This window comes from Hemicordylus capensis, chromosome 1, assembly GCF_027244095.1.
Source record: "Hemicordylus capensis ecotype Gifberg chromosome 1, rHemCap1.1.pri, whole genome shotgun sequence".
Taxonomy (NCBI): domain Eukaryota; kingdom Metazoa; phylum Chordata; class Lepidosauria; order Squamata; family Cordylidae; genus Hemicordylus; species Hemicordylus capensis.
Window position 1 is genome coordinate 32,470,305 of NC_069657.1, and position 14,646 is coordinate 32,484,950.

The 14,646-nt window shown below is 43.6% G+C and overlaps 1 protein-coding gene across 3 annotated transcripts in view; it reads left to right on the plus strand.

The window, feature by feature from the left end:
- DDX24 (DEAD-box helicase 24) overlaps positions 1–10,804 on the plus strand; it is a 28,351-nt gene extending 17,547 nt beyond the window's left edge. For all 3 annotated transcript variants that reach the window (XM_053285592.1, XM_053285593.1, XM_053285594.1), the window contains exons 6-10: positions 3,289–3,364; positions 4,788–4,976; positions 6,900–7,029; positions 9,928–10,158; positions 10,628–10,804. In XM_053285592.1, coding sequence (XP_053141567.1) covers positions 3,289–3,364; positions 4,788–4,976; positions 6,900–7,029; positions 9,928–10,158; positions 10,628–10,680 — 679 coding nt within the window. In that variant the 3' untranslated portion in view covers positions 10,681–10,804. The remainder of the gene's footprint in view (positions 1–3,288; positions 3,365–4,787; positions 4,977–6,899; positions 7,030–9,927; positions 10,159–10,627) is intronic.
- Positions 10,805–14,646: the final 3,842 nt, after the last annotated feature.

A 14,646-nucleotide genomic window follows, 5' to 3' on the forward strand; every position in this document is an offset into this window, starting at 1 on the left:
CATTTAAAAGTGAACTGGTTTGTAGCAAGGAAATTTCATCATTTAAGCTCTCCCCCCACCCCACCCCCACCCTGCTTTAACCCTCCTAAACTTGATCAAAGCATTTTACTAATCTGTTATTGCAATCAAGTTAAGACCCTGATTATATCACTGGCTGACATTCTGACTCAGTAGTACCACTCCAGAGATATTCTAAAGGACTACTGCATTCAGTAGGACTTCCTCTAGTAAATTTAGTCAGGATGTCAGCTGCTGTTCTTAAAAAGAGAGAAAGAGATAAATTCAACAATGGCTTCAATGTAATGTAAAAACAAGTTCTAGTAAGAATTAATCTGCCTACTTTCCTTTCACTATTTCTACAACTGGACTAAATTTGATCCAGATAGGTTAGGCAGTTCACATGGTAGCCCACAAGGCAGCCCGTTTGTGCCTTAAACATCCATGCATCCACCATCTTGCATTGGAGTGGATGACATAATCACAAACTATGCATTTGAGGTGTCCCTATATGTACCAAATTTCTTCTAAATCGGTTTCCACTTGCACCTCAGATGTTCATGTGTCTGCCATCTTGAATCAGGGTGGATTACATCATTACAGACTATGCTCTTGAGCCATCCCTATGTGTCCCTACACCTGTAGCAAATTTGGTTCAAATCAGTTAAGTGGTTCACAAGTTATCCCAGTTGCACCTCAGATGTTCACGTGTCCGCCATCTTGGATAGGGGTGGATGGAATCATCACAAACTATGCCGCTGAAGTGTCCCTGTGTGTCACTCAGTATAACTGTACCAAACTTGGTTCAAATCAGTTAGATGGTCTACAAGTTAGCCCACTTGCACCTCAAATGTTCACGCGTCTGCCATCTTGAATTGGGATGGATGACATCACAGGCTATGCCATTGAGGTGTCCCTACAGCTGTAGCAGATTTGGTTTGAATTGGTTAAGCGGTTCACAAGTTAGCCTACTCACACTTCAAACGTTTACGCCTCCCTCATCTTGAACTGGGGTGAAAGACAATATCACAAACTATGCCGTTTAGGTGTCCCTATGTGTCCCTAAAACTGTACCCAGTTTGGTTCATATTGGTCCAGACATTGGGAAGTTGATATGGGGGATGGACACACAGATGGACACACACACAGAATGCTGAGTGATCTCATAAGGCTACTGGAAAGTAGACTAAAAAATGAAAGAGAGAGAGATTAAGGATTACTGTTTACAGCAGTGGTTCTCATCCAGGTGTGTATGAACCCCTGGGGATAATTTAAGGCTTGTAAGAGAAACTGAGAGCCCTCTGACTCATGGACTAGTGACTAGGACTCAGCTCCTGATTATAGGAATTGGCTATTAGTCATTGGCTTACATCAGTTATTTTTGTGTAGTGCTATTGAAATTAGTGGGGCAAGTTTACCTTAGCTAGTGACTGTAATTGTCTCATAAATGTAACATTTAAATTTGTTTTTGAGACTACAGTTGTCCCTCACCAACCATGAGGGTTCTGTTCCTAGAAACCCCTGGGGTTGGTGGATTCCCAGTAGGTAAGACATTGACATGAATGGGAAACGGGGTTCAGGGAATTGCAATCAGGAAAGTACCTAGAAATAAAGGGAATAGAAAAACCACCCCCTGAACCCCCGGAATAACCCCCTGACCCCAGAAATCCCCCCCAACCGCCCAGATTTTTGAAAAAAGGTGCCAAACCATGAATACTCAGGTTGCAGTTGGCAAGGGTGGTGACAATTACCAATTGCGGATATTCAAATCCGCGATTGGGAAACCTGTGATTCACGAGGGACTGTATTTTCAAAATTGAGTGATTTATATTAATTTATTAATTTTTTTAAGATTGTGAGCCCTTCGGAGACAGAGAGCCATTTTATCCTTTAAAAAAATTTATTTACCTTATTTCTATGTAAACCGCTTTGGGAAACTTTTGTTGAAAAGCAGTATATGAATATTTGTTGTATTGTATTGTATTGTGATTGAGATTAAAAATCTATGGCATGCCTGAGCTGTGAAAGTATCAGACAAAAGGAGTACACTTGTTAAAAAGGGCTAATACCTTCTTGTTTACAGTACAGGAGTAGAACTATATAGGGATGCTTTTAGGAGTCTATGGTGACTCTTTATACTTTATGTGTGCGCATTTCCTTCAATTCGAAACATCCTGGAGATATGAATTAAAATATGTACCTACATCCAAATCACATGTTCCAGTCCATTCTCCTTGTGTGAGGGGAGGGGTGGTTTTCAGTGCCTCACCCCTTCCCTCTACCGTCCCCTATCTCCCAAAATAATATGACCTTGAAGGCTGCAGAACTCTCTGGGACATATTTTTAGGGAAGATAAGAAGACAGTAGGCGGGGGGGGGATCCTTGAAAATTGCCGTTCTTTCCCACTTGTGTGGGAAAGTGTACTTCTGTGAGCACAGCATTAGTTTTGAGAATCACTGAATGGTTAAGGTCTCTTTATATTAACTGCTGCACTATCATAAAGTGGGCATTGTGTTGCTCAAGTGAAAGTATTCAGTGCATCATTTATTTTCTCCTGCCTCATAACTTGGCTGTTCAATGTGTCATTTCCCCCTATTCACTTTAACTGGAACCTAACTGATCCAGATGCCTCTTAAGTGTAACTTGAAATTTAAATAAATAAATGACCTATCCATAATAGCTCTATTCACAGATTATGTTCATTACTTGCACAGTCTGTGTACAGTGTATACAGGTACAGATCTGTACCTGTGTATACAATTATTCACATGTACAGTGTACACTTCCTATCTTTACCCTGCATTATAGGGGCCCTGAACCCAGGTTCCCTTTTAAAATGAACATGGATACACGCATTAGCACAAATACATGTGCAAGTGTACAGACATCTGAACGTACAATATACGTTGAACAGTGCTTATGTATATGTTGAAACACTGCAGAAAAATCTTGATTATAGGATAATACAAAGTGAATGAAGCAACACAGTTGTTGTTTTTCCCTTTACATAGTTTTAATGTAAAATTGGGGTATGGCCCCAAATACGTAAGAGGTTTAAAAAGAAAATTCTTGTTTGAATAGATTTTCTTGTCATCCTCTCACCCCCGTATCATGTTTTTCTTTTAGTTTCCCTTTATTTTCATCATATTGATGACATATTGGCAGTCCCTGTTTTGCTGAAGTTACCATGCACTGTTGTCTGCTAGCACTAAAATCAGTGAAAATGCAGCTTAAGGGATATTTTCACCTTTGCTTAACAAACAACAATTCTCACTTCTTTTGACAATTCAGCTGTGTGCTACTGACAACAGATGTTGCCGCTCGTGGTCTTGACATTCCTAATGTGCAGCATGTCATCCACTACCAGGTACCAAACCATTTTTATTTTCTGTGTGCAGATGTCAAACATGAATGGTTGGGCAAGCAAGATATCGTTGTGCTTCGTTCCTGGCCCCCCCACCCACACACACACACACACACACATTGCATCGCTCCTTCCTTTCCTCCTCCATTGAAGTGGCGGCATCCAAAGTGCTGGCCAGCTTCCTTCTTCCCCTGGAGCCAGACCTTCTTTCCCCCTCATCCCACAGTGTGCCGAAGCGCCAGCCAGCTTCCTACTTCCCCACCTCTCCCTCTTGTCAATCCTGCCCCATCCCCTTTCCCTCTTTCTTTCGCTCTTTTCCTCTTGTCAAGCCTCCTCATCTTCCTTCCTTCCTTCCAATTCTCCCCAATCCCTTTCCCCGTCTTTCCTTCTCTCTGGTCATTGGGAAGCATGATATTCAGAATTTCTTCCAAAAACGACCACAAAATTATTTAAATTTTCCCTGAGCATTTCCCAGTGTAAAAGTAGTGCATTCGGCTAATTCAAGTGGCGAGGCAAGAGAGCAGGGGGAAGGAAGGGAGTGAAAGGGGGCGGGTGAGGAAGACAGAAGGTGGTGTGAGGTGGGCAGCCCCGCAGAGGTGCATCAGAATCTAATCCAGCCCACCACCAGATCTGAGGTTGACAACCCTGTTTTTTGCCTTTGTGGATCTCAGTCCTCCCGCTCCAAAGTTCCCTTCTCTGTCTTTTTCTTCCAATATCTCACAGCCTTTCATATTCCAAGGCCTAGATCAGGAACTTTTCTTTTTAATACATGAAAGTTGGGATTTGTCGGATGCTGGATTCTGCAGTCTGTGTGCACGGTGTGGGTGGGTGGCGTTAGGGCTCCTGGCTGTCAGATTCCAGCGCTCATTTTCTCCTGCAAGCCCAGCATAGTGCACATGGTGCTTTGAGGGCACCATCTAGCCTGCAGTACCTGGCTGCCTGAGCAGTCAGTTGACCCCCCCAAGGGGCCAATCCCTGTCTACCAGGCCCATAAAATCATAACCTCAGAGTTGAACTCTCAGTCGGAGTGACTCCTGATCAAGGACGCTGCCTAAGCGTCTGCTCCCTACCGTATCTGTGATTACTGCTCTGGATTTGACCCCTGCCTGTTTTGGACCACATACCTGCTTCAGACCCACTTTGACTCACAACCAGTTCCCCCTGGGTCCCAGAACCTGACTTCCTGGAGACAAACCATTAAGGCCTGATACAGTAACAAATTCTGCTGTTTTTCTGTGCCTGTGCAGAATTTGCACCACCTCAACTGACAGGGCCAGAGGCTTTTCTTAAAGTGCTGTGCCGCTTCATGAGCAAATGCAACCTGTGATGTTGAATCAAGTTAAGGGGAGTGGTGAGGGGGAGTGTTCCATGCTGTTTTCTCTCTGTTCTGTCTGCATGGAAGTATGTATTGCTTGTGTTTTTGCAGGTTCCACGTACTTCTGAGATTTACGTGCACAGAAGCGGCAGAACAGCCAGGGCTACCAACGAGGGCCTGAGCTTGCTGCTGATTGGCCCAAGTGACGTGATCAATTTTAAGAAGATTTATAAGACGTTGGGGAAGAATGAGGAGCTTCCTTTTTTCCCTGTCGAAACAAAATGCATGTCTGCTATCAAGGTAAAATAGATCTATCTATAGAAACAAGCCACATGGCTGTTCTTTTTAGCCGGGATGTTTTTTTCATGGTCACTCAGGACGTCAGAAACTACATTAATTTTTAACACCTGCTTTTGGGAAGCATAGCAAGCAAGTGTGTGTGATTTCAGGCAGTGGTTCTGGCTGCAGTGGTCTTGCCCATGCAGCATTTGCTGTGACTTTTAATTTTAAGGATGTCTCCTGTAGATTGCAGGTTGCTCTGTAACTCTAGGATGTGAAGTAAAACAAAAGAAAACGTTTACATTGATTTTTCTAAAATCCTATTGTTTGCTCATTTAGTTTCATTGGCTGGTATCCTGACTAAAGCTGTGTGTGAAGTAATCCAGAATCCCACTTGTGCAGGGGTGGGGATGGGGTGGGATTTTAGTTGATCTCCTCTTCCCCCAAAAGTGCTCTTTAACACCCAGAAATATATCCCCGAGGATCTTGCAGCCCTCAGGAACATAATTTTGGGTGTTAAAGAGACCTTCTGGAGGAAGGGGAGATTGGTAAAATTCTCCCCGCTCTCTGTGAGCAGGTGCCCACACACTGAGATTCTGAATTACTAGATTAGTAATCTAAATTTTAGATTACTAAATGCTGAAGAAGTGATTTGCATGCAGTGCCTCCATAGTGTGTGTCAGGATGTCAGCCATTGTTTTGAAAAGTTGATAGAAGGGGGGGGGGCGTTCCTTCTGATTGTGAGGGTCAAACTAGACATTACTTTAAGCATATGCAACCTTGGTTTTTCAAGGTTAAATAGTAGCTGGATTGGGGGATGGGCAGGCAGGCTGCGGATCAGGGTGGTAATCGAGGAGTGGGAGGCTTTAACCCTCCCCCCCCGCCCCCATGTTCTCAAGATGCATTGGGACTGTGGTGGAGGCCAAACAGTAACCCCACCTCTGCCGTGGTTTCAGTCTGCAGGTGAAAGCTGCTCTTTAATTTTTATTTTTTATTTTTTTAAGCATGAGCTTAAAGCAGGGCTGCACAACTTTGGCACTACAGCTCCCATCATCCCCTGCCACAGTGGCAAATAGGGATGATGGGATTTGTAGTCCAGCATCTGCAGGAGGGTCTAAGTCATGCAGCCCTGATTTAAAGTAATATCTAGCTTGACCTTGATTCAGCCATAACTTAGTGACGCTATGTAAGAGGCCCAGCCTGAGTTATACATCTGGAAAACCTATTGGCTGGCATGTTGCCACAAGACCACAGAAGGTGACATCAAGTAGTCACTAGCAGTCATCAAGTGTAGTCACTTCTCTTTGAGAAGAAGAGAGAAGAGCAGGAGTTAATGTGGAGACATTAAAATTAAAGCTGTTTTTAATGAGCTTAGTTTTAGGAGTTGATTGCAGGTAAAGAATGAGTTTCAAGATGATTCCCCCCCCCCTTTCTTTGGCTTAAGTATTTCCAGTCACTCATCACCCAGCTATCGCTGCTGCTGCCTTAGTAGTATAATCCTTTATGTGGAGAAATCGGCCTGTCCAGTATTACAGCCATGAAGGGCATTTCTTTGGTGTCTATGGCAGATCCTCATTCTGAGTATGCTTAGACAGATTCTATTTTTCATCTGAAATATTCAAGTTAGCAGGAGTGCGTCACATCTGAGAATCACCACTTTGGAAGGTATCTCTTGGCCTAGTTAGCAAGGATCACCAAAGGTCTGCAGATACCTCCTCTCTCTCTCCTGCTCTCCAGCTCCACCCACAGCGTAGGCTGTTCTCAAAGTGGCAGTTCCAACATGGTGCAGGTGCCTGCTCTCTTGGCTTTCTACATTTCTGCTTTAGCTTTTTCTAATAGTTCTTAAGACTGCATTTCTGCATCTGCTGTTTCGAGTGTTAAGTGTGTTTGCTGCGTGATAGAAATAAACTGATTGTTGGAAAATGCCATTGTGCTTAATTGCAGGAGCAGGTGAACCTGGCAAGACAGATCGAGAAGGTGGAATATTTCAAAAACCGAGCAAAGCACCATAACTCTTGGCTCCAGCAAGCCGCAGACGCTCTCGAGCTTGATTTGGATGACAACCTACTAATAGGCAAGGAGGAGTGTGTATTTGTGCATAGGAGGGAGGGGCTGCCTGGGAAGGTGCATTAATAAGCATCTCTTCCAGGGAAAAAGAGAGATACAATAATCCTGGTACACTCATACATCTGAGAACTCTGACCAGGGTTTCTATCTGAGTCTTCTATCCACAAGTACAGCGTGTATTACTGCTGTAACTGGAGAGCACGGGGCAGGGTTTCAAGGCATGAAATCAAAGATGCTGTACACATCTCTGTGTAGCATCCCTAGACTCTGCAATCACTTGAACAGGGCTCCAGAATTCTAGTAATACAAGAGAAACTACTCTTTATCGCAGGGGTGGGTAAACTTGGCCCTCCAGCTGTTTTGGGACTACAACTCACATCATTGTGGCTGGGGATGCTGGGAATTGTAGTCCAAAAACAGCTGGAGAGACAGGTTTGCTCACCCCTACAGTTCCATCCCCCCCTGCATAATATTGTAAGCCTCTATTATTTCCTCCTCCTTTGTCATCTCCCCACCCCCTCCACCCAATTAACAGCTTAGGCCCAGGGTATCTGAAATAATCTTTTTCACTATGAGCCCCATCACCCATTGAGATCATCCAGAGAGATCCATCTGTGGTTGCCACCAGTTAGTCTGGTGGCCACTCAGGAATGGGCCTTCTCTCTTGCCGCCTTAAGGCTCTGGAATGCGCTCCCTGCTGAAATAAGAGCCTCCCCATCTCTGACAACTTTTTAAAAGCCTCTAAATACATATTTATTTACCCAAGCTTTTAAAGTAGACTCTATCTATCTATCTATCTATCTATCTATCTATCTATCTATCTATCTATCATATTTATGTACCGCCTAATATATACATCTCTAGACTTGTGGTTTAAATTGTTTTAAGCTTTTAATTTCAGTTTTAATTTGTCGTAAACCGCTCAGAGATGCAAATTTGGAGCAGTGTACAAATATATATATCTCCTAGCCCAACATGGCTTATACTATCTGGCAAGGAGGATGTTGTAGAGGGCCTGGTAGAGATTATAAATACTTCTCTGAGGGAGGGCAGCATGCCCCCCTATCTTAAGGAGGCAATCATTAGACTGCTTCTAAAGAAGCCTGTCTTGGATCCCTCAAAGTTAAATAATTATAGGCCTGTCTCCAACCTTCCATGGTTGGACAACATGGATGAGAAGGTGGTGGCCTCCCAGCACCAGGTAGTCTTGGAGGAAACTGATTATCTAGACCCATTTCAAACTGGCTTTCGGGCAGCCTATGAGGTGGAGCCTGCCTTGGTCGACCTGATGGATGATCTCCAATTGGGAATAGACACAGAGGGAGTGTGACTCTGTTGGTCCTTTTGGATTGCTCTGTGGCTTTGATACTATTGACCATAGTATCCTTATGGAACGTCTGAGGGGATTGGGGGTGGGAGGCACTGCTCTGCAGTGGTTCCACTCCTGCCTCATGTGCAAATCCAGATGGTGTCTCTTGCAAACTGTTCTTCCAAATCTGAAGTTCTCTATGGTGTCCCTCAGGGCTCCGTGTTGTCTCCAATGCTTTTTAACATCTACATGACACCGCTTGGAGAGATCATCAGGAGATCTGGTACAGGGTGTTATCAATATGCTGATGACACCCAAATCTATTTCTCCATATCAACATCATCAGGAGAAGGCATAACCTCCCTAAATGCCTGCCTGGAGGCAGTAATGGGCTGGATGAGGGATAACAAACTGAGGCTGAATCCAGATAAGAGGGAGGTACTTATTTGCGGGGTCAGAACTTGGGAGATGATTTTGATCTGCTGGTTCTAGATGGGGTCACGCTCCCCCAGAAGGAACAGGTACGCAGTCTGGAGGTGCTTCTGGATCAGAACCTCTATCTGGTGTCCCAGGTTGAGGTTGTGGCCAGAGGTGCTTTTTATCAGCTTTGGCTGATACTCCAGCTGCGTCCTTTTCTTGAGATGAATGACCTCAAAACGGTGGTAAATCTGCTGGTAACCTCTGGGCTGGATTACTGCAATGTGCTCTATGTGGGGCTGCCTTTGTACGTAGTCCAGAAACTGCAGTTGGTTCAGAACACAGCAGCCAGGTTGGTCTCTGGGTCATCTAGGAGAGACCATATTACACCTGTGTTGAAGGAATTGCACTGGCTGCTGATACGTTTCCAGGCAAAATACAAGGTGCTGGTCATTACCTATAAAGCCGTAAACAGCTTAGGCCCTGGGTCTTTAGGAGAACATTGTCTTCTCCATGAGCCCCACCACCTGCTAAGATCATCTGGAGAGGTTCGCCTCCAGCTGCCGCCAACTCATCTGGCGGCTACTTGGGAACAAGCCTGCTCCCTTGCAGCCCCTGGGCTTTGGAATGCGCTCCCTATTGAGATAAGAGCCTCCCCATCTCTGGCAACTTTTAAAAAGGCACTGAAGACACATTTATTCACCCAGGCTTTTAATTAGATTTATGGTTTTAAATAACTTTAATACTGGGTTTTAAATGTTTTTAATCTTTTAAATGATTGTAATTGTTAATTGATTTAATGTTTTAAAAGATTTTAATTGTAAACTGCTCAGAGACACAAGTTTTGGGTGGTATAGAAATACTTTAAATAAAATTAAATGAATATATTTGCACTGAAATAAATAAGCATTAACCTGCTCCAGTTCCCTGGTCATTTTGGTTGCCCTCTGTTGCACCTGTTCCAGATCTATGGGGGATATTTGTGTGAGTCTGTGTCCAAAGCTATACTTTCCATTGGTTCATGTTTACATATTGCTGATGAGTATACTTGTTGCTTATGTTGTTATGCTGTGCTTTGATACTTTCTGGTAATTTGAAATATTGCTGAAAACTTGGAAGCTCCTTCCAGTTTTTCATGGTGTTTTCTACTTTTTAAAAAATATATATATGTGTCTATAGGAGGCAAGCCCAGCGAGGAAGAAGAGAGTGAGAAGCAGAAAATGCTGAAGGGGATGAAGAAGCATCTGAAACATTTGCTCTCTCAGCCAGTATTTAAAAACCTGATGAAGACCAAATACCCAACCCAGTCCGGGAAACTGTCCTTGCCTAATATTTCAGGGGAGCATTTCCAGTCTGCACTGGGAGCCATGTCAAAAGCACAATTGAAAAAAAGGAAGAAACAAGATGTCGGCAAGTGTGATAATTAAGAGGATTTGTGAGGATGTAAGATTGGGAGGCCTTATTTTCTCCTTTGAGACTGCTCCTAGCCAGTGGGGCTCAGACCCCATCATTTAGACATACTCGTCCACCTCCCCCATTTTTGCTCCTGTGCCAGTCCAAGTGTGTGTAAAGACATCTATACTGGTGGTTTTTCCTATTGCCAACTTGACGTCACAAGGTAGTAATACCCAGCTTCTGGTATGGTGTTTTCACATGTGTGAAATGCTTTGCCAGGAAGAGTTATGTGGGTAGAAGTCTTTACATGTCCTCAAATGGGGTAGAAGCCGCTGCAAGTATGTGTGAAGAGGGACTTGGGTTTTCATCTGCCTCTGTTAATTACTGGTTTTAATTGTGAGATACTACATTTAGATTTCTAAAGAAAGCCCTGTTTTAAATTCATTAATTTACCTCAGTATTTGATGTTTATATTTCCTCCTAGGTCCAAAATGCTTCAGCAATGAGGTGGTTCTCTTTGGCAGGAAAAGAAAATGAAAACATGCTATGGAGTGGGGTGGGGGGGTGGCACCCGAGTGTATATCAAGTAACAGGGAATTACGTCTCTCAGCTCATCCAACAGTAATCTGTATTACTTTATTATTAAAAGTTGTTAAAAAGGTTTTGTTTAAAAATAGTGCTTAGATTAAGGTATCGTACTTGAAAATTTCTGACAGTCCTCCGCAGAGATCTCAAACATGAATGAGGTATTAGGGATGTGTGAGCTGGCGCGACCTCGAACTGGCTTGGTTCGAGGGCTTGACCTTGAATCGGGCCTGGTTCGGCTAGAGCTCCCCGGGCTAGTTTGGGGGTGCCAGACGCATTAGAATTAGTGGGTTAAAAAAAAAAAGTTGGACTCACTGCTGCTTCCGGGTTCAGTGGCCCCAGAGTGGTTTCCAGCGGCTTCCCCTCCCCCTGAACTCAAATCGAACCAGGCAAACTGGTTTTGTGCACATTCCTATGAGGTGTGTAGCAAATAGAATATGTAGGACTATGGAGTAAAATTTCAGTGATCAGCACAACGGTGTGTGGAAGAGGAATTTGGGATTTACAGCAGGAGAGGAAATCAAAATCTGAGGTCAGAAGGAGCTCTCTTCTCACTGTAACTCCTTTCTTTGTGAGAACAAGAAGCCCAAAGTATGTTAAGAAACGTAATGTTGAACATGTTTTAAATCAGGCCTATACAACTTGTCACCTATCATCCCAAATGCAGCTCACCAGGTTTGTGACAACCTGCTGTTTTTCATGGGTGTGTGTGTGTGTGTGTGCTGTTTTCCCCACTTAGGAACCAAACCCTCACGATGCCATTGCCCCAGATACTCGGTATCCGTGACACTAGCTGGGAACGGAACCCCCACGGATGGTGAGGTTTTCCAGTACCACCCTTCAGTAGACAGCCATCAGGGCAGTTCACAAGAAATTAAAAACAAACAAAAGACAACTGTGAAAACATCATAAAATAACAATTGCGTATTGAATAACAGTGTGATAAAAGCTGACATAAAAGATATAAAAATTTCATCAGTTTTTAAAAGCCTGAGAAAAATAGAAAGGTCAGTGCCTAGTGTCAGAAAGCTATTGAAGTAGGCCTTGCTGAGTCTCCCGGAGGAACAGTTTCATGGGTGGGCACCAAGAAGTGTTGCTTTCCCAGAACCACCCATCTCGCCTTAAGGAGCAGAGGCATTTGGAGAAGGGCCTTGGATGATGTGTGTAGTGTTATGGTAGTTGACATGAAAGATGGTGCTGCTTTGGTATTTTAGCTCTGTGCCATGCAGGATACTTTGAATTACAGTTAGGAAGTGAAATTTTCTCCAAAGTAGAATATGAAGAGGAATCTCAGGGTTCTTCCCAACTTGAGTTCCAATCACCTGAATGGACAGTTTCTCCATACCCCTGCCAGGAGTCATTGGAACACGTGAAGTCACTTGGGCCTGCTTCAGCTCTGTACATTGTATTTACATTTGAATAGGGGCCTATATGTGTAGACCTTCTGCACACGCAGGCTTATCATGACCCACAAAATTGGGGTTGCAGGTGGGTGAAGGAGAGCTGGTCTTGTGGTAGCAAGCATGACTTGTCCCCTTTGCTAGCAGTGTCCGCCCTGGTTGCATTTGGGAATGGGAAACTACATGTGACACAGTAAGATATTCCCCTCAGGGGATGTGGCCACTCTGGAAAGAGCACCTGCATGTCGAAGGTTCCAAGTTCCCTCCCTGGTATCTCCAAGATAGGGCTGAAAGACAGACTCCTGCCTGCAACCTTGGAGAAGCTGCTGCCAGTCTACATAAACAATACTGAGCTAGATCGACCTATGGTCTGATTCTGTATGTGGCAGCTTTCTATGTTCCTATGAATATGTTCCATATAGGTAGCCCCTATCTGAACATGGTATCCTGCCTGTACATGCCAGGTATGCTTGGGAGTGGGCTAGTGTGAGTCCAGTCTCCCATCCTGCCTAAGTTCTAGACTAGAGTTACCAACTCTGATAAATTATTCCTGGAGATCTCACCCTCTGCCCACACGCACACATACACTGTTTCCCCCCAATATTTTCAAAATCAAGCCATTGGCATCACCAGAATTCCTTTTAATATTCACCTGGAGATGGATGCCAATTCCTGGAGACTCCAGGGCAATCCTGGGGGGTTGGTGGCCCTACTACAGAAAACCACATCTGCATTAGGACTTCAAGCTGAGAACATCTGACTGGGAATTTGCAGCCAATCATGACTTCCGGCTGGAAACCTGCAGGTATAATCATCATTCATAATGATCTACATGTAGGGGGTACATTGCTTTTTTACACAGCAGTGTTGTCGGTGGAAGAATGTATAATGCAAAGTAGTCTGCTGAGAATGAGGGCAAGAGAGGATGACGGTCTGATCTGGTGCTGTGCTCTATGGCAGTGCAAGTGAAGAGGAGCATCCGTAGGTCACATGGAACCAATAGGTGCTCCACCTGTAGCTGATCTGTCTAATGCCACTTCATGTAGGATGCACCGTATGTACACCCCAGTTTTGAAAGGGGCTCCTAAACCCTTGAGTGTCGCCATGTCGAAGGGCTGTTCATTGCCACTCTTCTTTAAATTGTTCATGCTGCAGACACAGCAGGCAAAATGTATAATTTGTCTTCTGGAAAAGAAGCAGTGTGTAGGTGATAACACATTAATGGGGAACTAGGTAATGGGAAAGAGGGTCTATGCCAAAGAAGGCTGGCTACAGTCCTGCACTAGAGCATAGTGGTTGGATTGAGCACTGAAACAACACATTTACAGCACAATTCATCATACATCAGCTATAGGAACAGCTGTTACCATTTGCACGTAAGTGGAAGTTTTGCATGATATAATTTTAAAACACAACATTCAGTGATGATCAGATACAGGTTTACCATCTCACTGAGGATTCGGATTACTGGATCAGCAAAATATCAGATTTTGGAAATGGTCTGATATTGGTTATTTTGGAGGAGAGCGGAGATAATTCTGATCTGAAATAAGGAGGCCTGTATTGGATCAGAGTAATCTAATATGGTTTGGGGGATTTCAGGAAAATTTTGGGATTTTGGAGCACAAAATGTCAGGGGAAATACAAAATGGAGTCTGTATCTCTCCCCCACCCCCCAAGTGTGGCTGTGGGGTGGTGGTGGGGGGATAATAATCTATTTGCCCGCCTGTGCATTAATTTTTTTTATTTAGGTGATTATTTACTTAACACATTTAAAAATAAAGTGGTAGATTCTCAGATGTTACATCATTTCCCTGTGATTTTCAGATGTAAAGCACTATTTGCCACAATTCTCATGTGAGTATAATTTCTGTACAAATTTAATTTTGACTAAAAATTAATTATAAACCAACAGATGGGCCAATTTAGTTGAAATTAAATATACAGAGCCCTGCCATCCTCCGCTGTGTGTGCCAAATTTCAGAGCTTCCTGCCCAGCCATTTTTCCTCACTGATTTTTTTTTTAAAATTCTGCATAGACTCCTATGAGTGTTTGGGGTTTTTTTAACTGAAAATTATCAGATTTCTGCAAGGAAATGTTGGTTTTCTGCCTTAGAGCTGTTAAAATCCCCGGAGTCCTGCCAAGTAAAGGTGTCAACCCCAAGGAGACATACCGTATTACTTCTGTGAATATTTGGTTTGGCTTGGCACATTTCAGTATCTGCTTGTCAGAAACAGTCTAAGTTTTCAAACTTTAAAATGGTGAAAAGCAGCAAGAGTAGCTCAAGGGACTCTTAGTGACCTATAGAGTTGTGGTTTTTCTAGGCCGCTTATAATTTCCAATTAGCATGGTTACTAATATTATAGCTGTACCCAGGGGGTGTTTTTTTTTTTTTTTTTTTTGAAGAGCTGTACAACACATAAGATATAAGCCCCATTGCAACAAGCATTCTCACTACCTAGCTTGAAATTGCTATGCTTGCATGGGGCTGGATGTAGGATTGCCAAAGTTTTTTCT